Raw genomic sequence first — 12,459 nt, 5'->3', positions numbered from 1 at the left:
GAAATTAGTTACATAAATATATTCCCCGGTGGAACAGTGGTAAGTTTACAGACGTGCAACACTAAAACTGGGATTCGATTCCCTGTGGTAAAGACAGCAGATAGCCCAAAGTGGCTTTGCTCTAAAATAAACAAACAATAAACAAATATATGCCCCACCGCCACTGGCTCAGCGGAATGTCTGCAGACTTACAACACTATAAACCAAATTTCGATGCAAATGGTGGGTAGAACATAGACAGCTCATTGTGTAGCTTTGTGCTTAACTACAAACAAATATAAACTTACCTTTTTATCAGGTAAAGTGTATTCTTTCAATAACATATTTACTAAAACATGAACTTTTGTATCTCAAATGAAAATATGGTTTCATTCTAAGAATAAACACTAATTTTAATCAATATTTCATAATAGAACATACAAAACAAAACTGCTGTTTCAAAGCAAATTGTCATGTATAGTTCTAAAGGAGGTAAAACATTTTCAGTGTCCCATTTTTATCGTCTTTTGCTTGAGACAATTGGTTTTGAAACGTCCTCCCTTCTTGTATTTTTCAAATTTCACTCGCGCCTCAAACTTGCCAAGTTTGAAGCCCACACATTTTATATCTTAATGGTGTCTTACGTCTTTATACTGTTAACAGCTGCTGTGGAGGGCTATAAATTTCACGCGTCAGTGGTGTATCACGTTTTACAGTTATAATTTGCCAAGACTATACGTTTCATATCTCAATGGGCCTCACGTTTTTACACTGGTAAATTCGCCAAATTGGAGATCCAAGGTTCAGACACCATCTGCTATTATTAATAGAATATTAGGATAAACTCTCAAAGCTGCTTGTTTACAATTCATACCTCAATTGGCTTCACGCTGCTTCAAAATTCTACAAAACATATATTCCTCGAGTAGATCAGCCGTAAGGTTACGAACTTACAACGCTTAGATATGGGTTCAACCCCTTGTTGTGGACAGAGCGATAGCCTATTGTGTAGCTTTGAGCTAAACCAAACAAAAACTAAATAAAAATCTATTTTATTATGCAAACGTATGTTCTAGCATGCTTAATATAACTAATAATTTCATTCTTTACACCTCAACTATTTATAAACATCTCATTTCTATGACATGGTATTAATAAACATTTACATAATCGTGTAATACACTGGGTTTTGTATTCCAGGATTCAGCGTTTTTATATGAACGTACATGGAGAGAAGAAGTGTAAGTGAATGGTATAATAAACCAATGTTTTCGTACGTAATCAAAATATTTAATAAGAAAAGTAAAGACAGTTTAAACAAAACAACTTACTATTACAAATAATATTTTATTTTACAAACATCTGCTATGTACAGGCTCTGTATTTATTGACCTACATAGCAATATATCAGAATGCGTGGAAAAGTAAATGATCTTTCAAATATATAATGTGTTGTTTTAAGAGCAACCACATCCGAGCTATTTTTAGTGATCACAACATGATGTACTAACCCTAACAGAGTAGATGATTGACCTCTGATAAAGAACACAGAGATCACAACTTGAGAAAGTTAAAAATATTACTATAATGAACAAAAAGCTAAAACTAGAATAATGACTATTTATATTATAATCGTGATATAAATTATGCAGTTTCTAAATTACATCAAAGATCGAAACTGATTGTACAGAATAGATTCTTAAAAATACATGAAACGAAGATAATTTTAGCGGACACGAGAGAAAGAACATTATTTCAAAATAGGAGAGTATTCATTCAGGTTCAACAAAACTTTTAAAAGCAAATAATCGTTGTAGTTCTGGGCTACAAAATCAGGTAATCAATTATACAGTTGCTTTAGAATTTTCAAAATAACTATTTATTAAACAAGCAAATTATATATCAGAGTAATTACTCTGAGAATTATGTTGTAAAAAAATAATATAATTTCAAATTAATAGTAAAACGAAAGAACAATAACAGTTCAAAAATTATTTTTATTATTCAAAAGAATGTTTCATCATGCTTAAGATAATTAGCTATTTTATACTTTAAAGATTAAATATTTATAAATCTCTTATTCCTAGCGGTGCTTTGGTGTCTAATGTTTCAGCATTTATAAACAATTACTAATGCCCTGGGTTCTTTCTATATGCTAGAAGCGACACTGATGTACCTTAAACAGGTAATGTAGCATTAATTTGTCTTATACACAAAGATTTCAACAAAATTTTCTCAAAAAAGATTGTCGACGGAACTTTTCCACTGTAAGAAAATACAGTTATTAACGCAGCTATAAACAGATTATGATCAAACCGATTTTTGAAGGTAATTATACCGCTTTGTGAAATATCAGTCAAATTTATTTATTTATCTATAACATAAAATAAACAACCCTCTTTAATAACAAGCGACATACGTGAATGCATAGCTAATTGAGTCGATAACTGAAACGGGGTTCGCATCCCCGTCGCGCCAAATATGCTCGCCCTTTTAGCCGTGGGGGCGTTATAATGTAACGGTCAATCCCACTATTCGTTGGTAAAAAAGTAGCCTAGGAGTTGGCGGTGGGTGGTAATGGCTAACTGCCTTCCCTCTAGTCTTACACTACTAAATTAGGGACGGCTAGCGCAGATAGCCCTCGAATAGCTTTGCGCGAAATTAAAAAAAAACAACAAATAAAATATTTCAAATAGATTGAACTTACTCAAATAACTTATACAAACACAACCTTTACGTTTCTATGTATGTGCCAGAGTTCTAAATTTTAAATTATTTCTTTTATATAAGAGTAACCGCAGGATCACAAATTTTATTTTATTTTACCTTAATTATAATAATCTACAATGTAGTTATATTTCACAATTTTTATTGATATCTGTATCTTTGGCCCAAGACAGAAAAATTTTAGAAGCTAGCGACACCTGTTAGGTTACAGAAGAATAAAATACTACATAATTTAACAAACACACAGTTACTCTGCAACATTAAAACTTTACATAAATTTATATAATTGCTCTTTTTTATGGCTAAAATTGATTTTAGTCTGTTATGTAAATATATTTTAACAACTTTATCATAATTCTTCTTGTTAAAATATTTTGGTTGCATTATCAACTCTGCTTATTCTATAACATTATTTTTTGTATTATTAACAATTTTACTCCAATTCTTGTCGTTATAACACATGATACAGGAACATAATCTAAGTTTTCTAAACGTAACCACAACACATACAATCTTGGTTTAAGTATTCTGTTTTGAAAACTCCTGATGTATCTTTCACTGAAACACCTAAGTGTTATGTCACCCAAGATCCTGGAGTGTCTTTCATCTAAACACCCGTCTAACCGAATAGTGGGAGTTGACAAACATCCTTTCAACGTACCAACAGCCCCAAAGTGCTTGGCACGATGAATTATTATAATTAGTTTTTTTTTGCGATAACGGGATGCAAATGGCAAATAGTCTAGTATATGAAGAAGAATCTCACAGAAGAATATTTTCTTCTTCTATACACAATACATCCGATTACTTAAAAAACAACAACATAAAATGTTGTTATAAGGCATGTTTATTTTGTAGAATTACCCATTATGACCAGATTGCCTTTTGGAACTCTTTGGACGGTTAGTACCGAGTAATATTTTAAAACAGACGGATATGAAAGAGTTGTTTGAATAAAACTAAGATTTTAGGCAGTTATTGCAGTCAATGGACTGATGTTTAACTGGTTTATGTGTATAGTACGTTGTAAACTGATCGAATATATCTGATAGTTTAAGACTATATGCTCAGGATGTCCATGATAACTTAGGACTACGTGTTGAATAAAGAATCAGAAAGAGTGTAGTTAAATTTCTAACATAATTTGTTTTAAATGTCATAGGAGAAGACGATAAAGTTTTTTTTAATTCGAAGATCTCGTTAATTTTTTATTTTACAGTTTAAGATATTATGATGCTCTCTCAATGATGTAAGTTCTAAAACGAAGGCCATAAAGCAAATTTTAATTAAAATGTAATCATGTAAAGAAATAACTTAACATATGATGCCCGTATAAATACTCAGTTCAGTAATTATTTTTTTTGTATCAAGATATAATGTATTTGTTGTACTATGTACTATTACTAATAGTAGTTTACTCTCAAATATTCTCCTGTTCTCCTTTATTAGGAGACTGAGGAATGGAAGAAATTTGTTGAGAGTTTTCGAGTTCATTTTCTAGCCCTGATTTGAGTGCTGACTCAGTAGAAAACGTTCGATGTGTTGGAGATTTTGACTTTGATTTTCCGTGACTGCTCTTCCTTTTGAAGGATCCATGATGACAGCATGTATGTTTTGGATATCCTGAAGTATTGGGCTCTAGGGTGAAAACATTTTCACTCTTAGAGAGCGGAAGTGGGCTGCTAGGAGGCCCAGATAAATGAGAAAAAAGTTTTAGGAGTTCCGATATTTGTTCGTCTATATGGTTCATTTTATTGCTTAATTTTTGAATTTCGAGTTTGAGGTCCACTCTTAAGTTCATAAAATTTGCAACCATCTTTTGATAATCTGTGCTTAATATATTACGAGTAGAGCAAGTTTCATTGTTAAAATTATCATTATCACTAGCACTCTCTTTAACAGTTGTCTGCTCTTCAACATGGAGATTTCTTTGGTAACTGTTGTTAATGTTATTTGATTGCCCATCGCTAGCAGAGTCTTCTTCATCTTTTCGATTTAGTGTAACCTGATGCGAGTCTGGCTCACTTACTTTTTCAATCGTTTCTTGACGACCACTTAAGATCTTGGACCACTTTCCATACCCTTTACTTCCTGCCCCTAACGCTGATTTTGTATCTTTGACTAAGTGAAGAGAGTCGTTCTTTTTCACTAGATTCTCCCCCCATTTCTCTAACATTTTATTTTCAAATCCAACTTTGTTCTCTTTATCATCGACAGAGGTAGTTCCTCCTTTAAACCCCCCCCCCCACTTTGAATTTTTTTCATGTTTTCTCACTACTTCGGTAATATTAAATACTTTCACAGTAGCGTTCTTGCTCTTATCTTCATCATTCTCATCTCTTTTTTCCACATCAGGTACAGCCAGAGTACCTACTTGGTTGATACCGGAAGACCTTTCTGGACCAGTCTTTTTAAAGCGATTAAACAACTTCCGTACTAAGTGATCCTGAGAGAAATCTTGAAGAGGTTCGTTCTTCCGTCTATCTGCCAATTCTTTTTCTCTCTTAACATCAGAAACTTTACGGAAAATGAGCTACAAAAACAATACAAACTGTCTTTAGCAAAACAATTATATAAATTTCTAAACAAACTGTCTTTAGCAAAACAATGATATAAATTTCTAAACAAACTGTCTTTAGCAAAACAATGAGGTAAGGAACTAAACAAAGTGTCTTTAGCGGAACAGTGAAACAGGTAAATAAAACAATCCTATACAGCACGTTGACGTAGGGAAACAAAACAAGCAGCTTTTAGGAGAACTGTGAAGTAGGGAAGCAGCAAAACAGTGAACTAGTAGAACAATATGATAGAACACAACATATTATAGCATAAAGTATATTAGGGGAAAAAAATTACTTCAGAAGAAACGGAATGCGAGCAAAGAATCAGCCCCTCATAAAACTCCTCTAATGTAAAACAAAAACAGAAATCTCATACACAAAACCACACCTTATTGTATTACCGACGTATACCTTTCTTTTGTTGTTAAGTAACATAGTTACACAATGGGTTATCTTTGCTGTACCCATCACGGGTATCAACACGCGAATTTTAACATTTTATGTCCCAGAATTACAGCTGACTTACTAGTATGTATACGAAGCAACGATAACATTAATTAAAACACGTAATTAAGACCAGCGTAATGTCACATCAAGTCAAATACAAACCTTCTGAATACATACTGTTTCAATTCAAGTTTTAATTACAGGGATAATTTTCCTTATGTCAGGTTCAACGTATTTCTCGTTGGTACAGTGTCATTCCCTAAAAGAAGCATTGTTAGAATTCAAATTTTACAAACTGTAGTGACGCCCAGCATGACCAGATGGCCAAGGCACTCGACTCGTAATCCGCGGGTTCGAATCCCCCTCGCACCAAACAGATAGCCCTCGTATAGCTTTGCGCGAAATTCATACTGTACTACTTTTCCTTATGCTACGTTCAATACGTTTCACTTTGGTGCAACTTTATTCCTTTGAATATATAGTGTAGGTTTACATTCGACATATCCAATCTTAAAACATTATTCCTGTATCTCCGTTTATCGGAACAGCAATTGCTTAGATACGTACATTTACTTATTCACGTAAATTTAACTGCTTTAGGTGTTGTTTTCCAAACGAAAAAAAAAAAAAGAATATCTGATAAATTATAGTTTTAGGAAACCAAAATATTCAATCTGTAGTAGCAAAAAGTATTTTATCCAACTATATATTTGTTTTTTCAAATAAATACCTGAATCGCTCAACAAAGATGGCATTTAAAGACTGAAGAACTTCACTAAGCCTATTTCTTTGAATTCCCTGGGTTGCTGCAATATTTCAATATAGCAATTTGACAGGTGTCTCTAGCTGATTCCCACATCAGTTGTCAATGTAAAAGATGATGAAGAGCAAAAAGTTCGCAAAATTAGTGTAATCACGAAGTTATGTTTGTATTGTGAAAAACATAAATTTAATTCCTCTTTCCCTTCGGCCGCGAGGACAAGCACGTGTCAATCGATTAGTTGGACCCCAGATATATTAGAAGGAATTAACATTTTCTGTATGAAAATCAGTGAAACTCTAACTATAAATAAAAAACAGCTTTTTGTAAAAATAACTGACAAAAATCTTAGATTACCTGAACTTCTATGCTAGTAAAACCGGTATAGAATATTGTCCATTCAGACGGTTTCTATTATTTTAAGCTGCTTCTTGAAAACGATAATTTCTAACATCTTTGTTACACAAATTATGCTCCGCCGTATCTTTCTTTTTCAGATATTATTTAGTCTAAATCAAGACTGAAGGCTTCCTTTCCATATTCTTGGTATTGCAAACACCTATCACTCCAGAAAGTATCAGCTCCAAAAATAAAACCGAATTTTGTATCTCGACAGATTCATAGCAATTAAAACATTTATGTAAAATATCGACTATATATGTGATTGGAGGTGCACAAATTAAAAAGTTTATGGAAACAGAAACAACCTTTATAAAAAAAAAAAGAGTTAAAGCATTTCTTGGTAACTGAACGATAAAGTTGAGGGCTTATAGAGACAAAATTCAGAATTCGATCACTGCATAGGGCACAATTTGCATTAGTGAAATTTTACATTTAAACAAGCAAATTGATTGAAAATTATTTCTGTAGCCTATACTAAACAGTATATAATATCTATGTAATTACTATATAAATAGAAGGAAAATATTTTGTGTAAACGAATTGAACAAAGCATGATAGAAGTTAAAAACTTTCAAAAGCTAGTTCCTCTTGACAGAATTTAGTTTAAAGTTTAAACACATACCCTGTGCCTGAGATTGTAGGTAAGAACGAGATTCCGAGCAAAAGAATTCGCAAAGGCGTGATAGAAGTTCAGAACTTCCAAAAGTTTGTCTCTCTTAATGGAATGTAGATCACAATAAGTCAATGCTCGGACGTTGGCACAGGACTGACCTATTGTAGGCTCTTTCCAGAAAACATCACCGAAAACATCACTTTGTCCTACAAATAATTAAATAAATTATTAGATGAAGAATATTGTAAAATACATTCAAATGCTGCTTGGTTAAAGTAGATGGTTTCATAGTCTAATATATAATATTAATATTGCAGAGTTAAGTAAAATAAAACAAAATAAAAAAGAAGGACTACATTAAAAACATCAAATCCAAACCTCTGACTAACGTTAGTTTGTTATAACCAAAAACAAGCCGAAACAAAATAAAAAATGATGCACCATTTGAAACGATCCAAGGGTACAGGTTATAATGTCAGATATAAATTGTTCCTAGGTTTTGGAGATGACTGCAAAAGGTAGGATCCACACTGCGGTGGGAATAACCGTCTATCAGTCTTAACCTCACATAAAGAATAATAAAATAAAATAAAGGAATAGAGATAAGGAAATCGTCTCACATCTATATCATCCTTCACTACCTGCAGACAGTTGTGGGAAGGTGACTGATCTGCAATATAAAGAAGAAGAAAAATAAATAAAAATAAAAGAAAAAGTAATATTAATAAGGCACATTCCAGCCCCAATTATGGTGGTAAACCACTAATCATATTAGTATAATTCGTCTGCTGGACTACTAATTCTATATACATATATTTGTACAAAAGTGTATTAAATATAAATATCAAGCAGAAACATTCTTCAAACGGGTCACATTCATGTGCCAGTTGAACTATGGTTGTATATGTCCTAATAGTTAGCGTTTTTAGACTTTGAGTCCTGTTGATACAATAATGCAGTTCAACTTTGAAGCTGTAAATTATGCAATATAATCGCAGTAAATTCCAACTACTCGTAGAAACAAGATTAACCGAAAAATTGGGAATAGCTACACGACAGTTGTCTGAGCTAATCGTCCCTAATTTAGAATAGAAGAAAGGCAACTAGTCATCAACGTTCACCGCTTGAGCTACTCTTTTACTAATAGTAGGATTGACCATAGCGTTATAACACCTCCACGGCTGAAAGGGTGAGCATGTTTGGTGTGATGGGGATTCGAACCCGCGATTCTCGGATTACGAGTCAAGAGCCTTAACCACCTAGTCATGCTGGACCAGGTCCATAAGGGAATATACAAATTTTTAATGTTGCATTTTGTGGTTTTTTACCACTACTTCACTCCATCTAAATGTACCTTCATCACATTTCGCAAGCAAGTTTGTAGGGTTCCAGAGAAGTTGCGAATCTATTTGCAGTATCACATTTTGTGTTTTTCAGTTTCTTGAGCGTTTTTACAATTAGATACAAGATAAGCAACAAACTGCTCATTGTGGTAAACTAAATAATAATTTGACTTAAGTAAGAGTTTCTTATTCCAGATTTGTATAAAATCCCTATATGACAGAAAATGAACATGATTTTTGAAATGTTCATAGTTGAGTTATGGAAAATCCTCCGTTTTTAAAACCAATACAACTTTTACGAAGTTTAAATTCACAGTTCTGTGTAACTATTTGCATTATATATATGTGAAATGGAACCACGTTAAACTTGAAAAGGGAATTAATTACCTTACTAAATATTTTTGTAAATCTTGATGGTCGCTAATGTTCTTCAGTTCTTTGTATTTCTTTTTATAGAATCGCCTTTCATTTATTGGACTCTTTAGAATTATCTGGTGAAAACAATGCAAATTCTAGTCCACGTAACGATAGCAAATCAGTTAACTTCTTCCTTAACGGTGTCCATAGATAATTACCGTTTTCACAAAATCCTAAACCTAAGCTCAGAAATAACGTTTTCATTATCAATAAAAATTTAATCATTGATGGTACCCTAGCATATTTACCTAGCATATAAATAAACTTACTTGTATTCATTCGATTGTAAAGTCCGTTGAACAATTTTTGGGAAAATATAACAGTAAAATGCCATTCACAAACTCTCCTTGGTGATTTTCTCTTCTAAGATTACGTTACACAAATAGGAGGAACATTTGTCTCTTATTACCATTTTCTACCCTTTCGTTAGGGCGGTTCTTCCAAGCTACAGTACAGTGCAAAAGTGGTGGAACATAGCCAAATATTAAATGTCAGACAATTTTCAATGAACAACAGAAAACATATCAAAGATGAAACATCAAAATTTTTATCAATCTTCATATTTAATATAATACAAACTCAGTGAAAGTGCTTCAGTTTAGCAAACAGTCAATATTTTTTGTGTCCCCTTTCGCTTTAGTAACTGCAAACAGTCTCTCAAGCATTGTTGCAACATATTTAACCAATGTATCCTTTGGGAGTTTACTCCAAACGTCTCTACTACACTCCCACAAAAGTTTCTTTGGAAGTAATTTTTGATTTGTCAAGTTTTTGATCTATCAAATCTCAGATCTGCCCAACCAGGGTTCAAATAAAAACTCTGTGGAGGCCAATGCATCATTTGAACGACTCCAGCAGCTTCTTTCTTAGCTTAGTAATTTCTGCTTAGGTTGTATGACTGTTCGGGGTCATTATCTTCTTAGTAGTAGAATCCTTTACCAAGAATATGCAAACTACTGGATATACTATGATGGATCAGTATCTTATGGTACTTGCACTGGTTCATATTATATCTATTTTGTAAATATCTTCTGTCACATCAGCAGAAAAGTACCCCCAAACCATTAAACTGCTTCCCCCATGTTTCATTGTATGTACCATGCATTCAATTAAGAATATTTCACCGTCGTTTTCCTTCCGGATGTACAACCTTCTCTTTGAACTGATCACCAACAGTATAATTTTTTTACTTTTTACCAAAGTTCAGTCTCTTGATGACATAGGGAACAGGATGTTGTACCGAGCTGTGATACATATTTCCTTTTCATTTTAGTTTAAAGTTCGCAATTTTCGATTTCTCTGTAATTCTTAAAATTGGAACATAGTATTGCTCAAGAGAGTTTGTAATCTTAAATTTTTCACTAGGAATAATTGGAAGAAGTAGAGATTATGTACTTTCTTGTTTGATTCTTTTACATTAATTACAACGACACGGTTTAATTAACACACCGAGCTATTCCTGTTATTGGATCAGGCACTAGTCGGTGAACTCGCTCATTATTTTCACAGTCCGGAGGAGAATACTGCATCTGTATTTCATAACGAACAACATTTTATTCTGTTGTTAGCAAGATCCTACTGTTTAATGAAGTATTGTTGCTTTTAATAATCACACACTATTTTATTTTTAGTAAACATGATTAATTAACCTCCAGTTCATAAATACCATGTTAGATGGAGACACATCGTTTTAAAGGAAGTTATTTAGTTCTCAGTGAACTTCAATAAACTAACAAATAAAAACAAAAGGAGCCATCAGTGAATGTTACTGTATCATCAGATTGAGCAGTATCGCATAACTGACTATCTCTGATGGACACTTAAAAGAAATTAAAAGTTTAATTAGACAAATGTTTAATCAGAATCGAAGAAGAAAGCCACAAGGTAATAGGTGTTTAAACTGTAACTTAAGAAGACATATTACAGACACAAAAAGGTATGTGGGAAATAAAAACTCATCCCAAATTATTTCAGAAAAAGTGTCCTGTTATGAGGGCAGAAAACATAACCGGAACTGTGAGGAACAAATAGATGGTAATAAACTAAGAAGACAATATCTGCAGGAAGAGATTACTGCATCTGTATTTTATAACGAAGAAGATTTTATTCTGTGTCAAAATGTAACCATACTTTATAACACACTGAATTTATTGTGTGAAAATACAACCGTATTTTATAACCAAGAAGATTTTATTCTGTGTAAGAATGTAATCATACTTTATAACACACTGGATTTCTTGTGTTAAATGCAACCGTATTTTATAACGAAGAAGATTTTATTGTGGAAATGTAATCACTAAAATTTTTAACAAACGAGGTTTGTTATGTTAAAATGCAACAATACTTTTATAGCAAACGACGGGGATTGTCCTGTTAGAATGTAACCGAGTTTTATAAAGAATAAAGTTTACTATTTTAATGTGTAACTACATTCTGTAACAAACAAGAGTTTTTGTGTATCAAAATATAGCCATATTTTAAAATCTAACGAAATGTTACGGATTTTACGAATTCTGAGCTTTAGAATGACCTGGTCAGCTGAGTGTTTATCTTCAAGAATTAATTCAGTACGGGGTTAGCAGTTGTTCAACGAATACTTCTAGCAGTTTCTTTGTCAAGTGTTCTTCTCATGTGAAGTACATAATCATCATAAGTATAAAATGAATACGTGTTGAAGATAAACGTGAAAAGATAATTTTCCCGAATGGCAAATTATCCACAGCAAGTCAGGATGACCAGGTCAAAAACTCCTGCACGATATTTGAACTACTGACCAGAGAGAAAGGAGCAAGTCAGCAGCACAAAGATTTTGTGCGATTAACAGAACTAACAGTCATTTTGATAGTGCACCTAGAGCTGAAAGTACAAAGTACAAAGCATATCTAACAGCATTACATCTCGAAACCCAGACTTCATGATAACACTAACCATTAGACCACGCTCACTACACTTTGTTGTAGTAAGAAAGTTGTAAAACTGACACAACTGAAATATTTTCCTGTAATTTTCTGCAAGCTCAGCACTATGGGCTGAAAAAACTTAGGATGTCTAATAGTCGAGTAATCAAGCGTGAAGGGCACTTTTATTAATTTCTTTTTAGAGCCCCAGTTTAATTATTGTTGGAACTGATTTTATGTATTTTGTTTTTACAGTAACATTCGATATTTGTACAAAAACTGAGTACACTAACCATCAATTTAGTAATCCTTG

The 12,459-nt window shown here is 32.8% G+C and overlaps 1 protein-coding gene across 2 annotated transcripts in view; it reads right to left on the bottom strand.

Moving 5' to 3' along the window:
* Positions 1-1,374: 1,374 nt before the first annotated feature.
* Positions 1,375-12,459, bottom strand: part of LOC143238495 (potassium voltage-gated channel protein eag-like) — a 103,834-nt gene continuing 92,749 nt past the window's right edge. For both annotated transcript variants that reach the window (XM_076478781.1, XM_076478782.1), the window contains exons 9-10: positions 7,499-7,695; positions 1,375-5,239 (exon numbers count right to left, since the gene is read on the bottom strand). In XM_076478781.1, the coding sequence (XP_076334896.1) occupies positions 4,127-5,239; positions 7,499-7,695 (1,310 nt within the window). In that variant the 3' untranslated portion in view covers positions 1,375-4,126. The remainder of the gene's footprint in view (positions 5,240-7,498; positions 7,696-12,459) is intronic.

Source organism: Tachypleus tridentatus, chromosome 13 (genome assembly GCF_004210375.1).
Source record: "Tachypleus tridentatus isolate NWPU-2018 chromosome 13, ASM421037v1, whole genome shotgun sequence".
Classification (NCBI taxonomy): domain Eukaryota; kingdom Metazoa; phylum Arthropoda; class Merostomata; order Xiphosura; family Limulidae; genus Tachypleus; species Tachypleus tridentatus.
The sequence above is the reverse complement of the archived record's forward strand: the minus strand, read 5'-3'. Positions and strand labels throughout refer to the sequence as shown.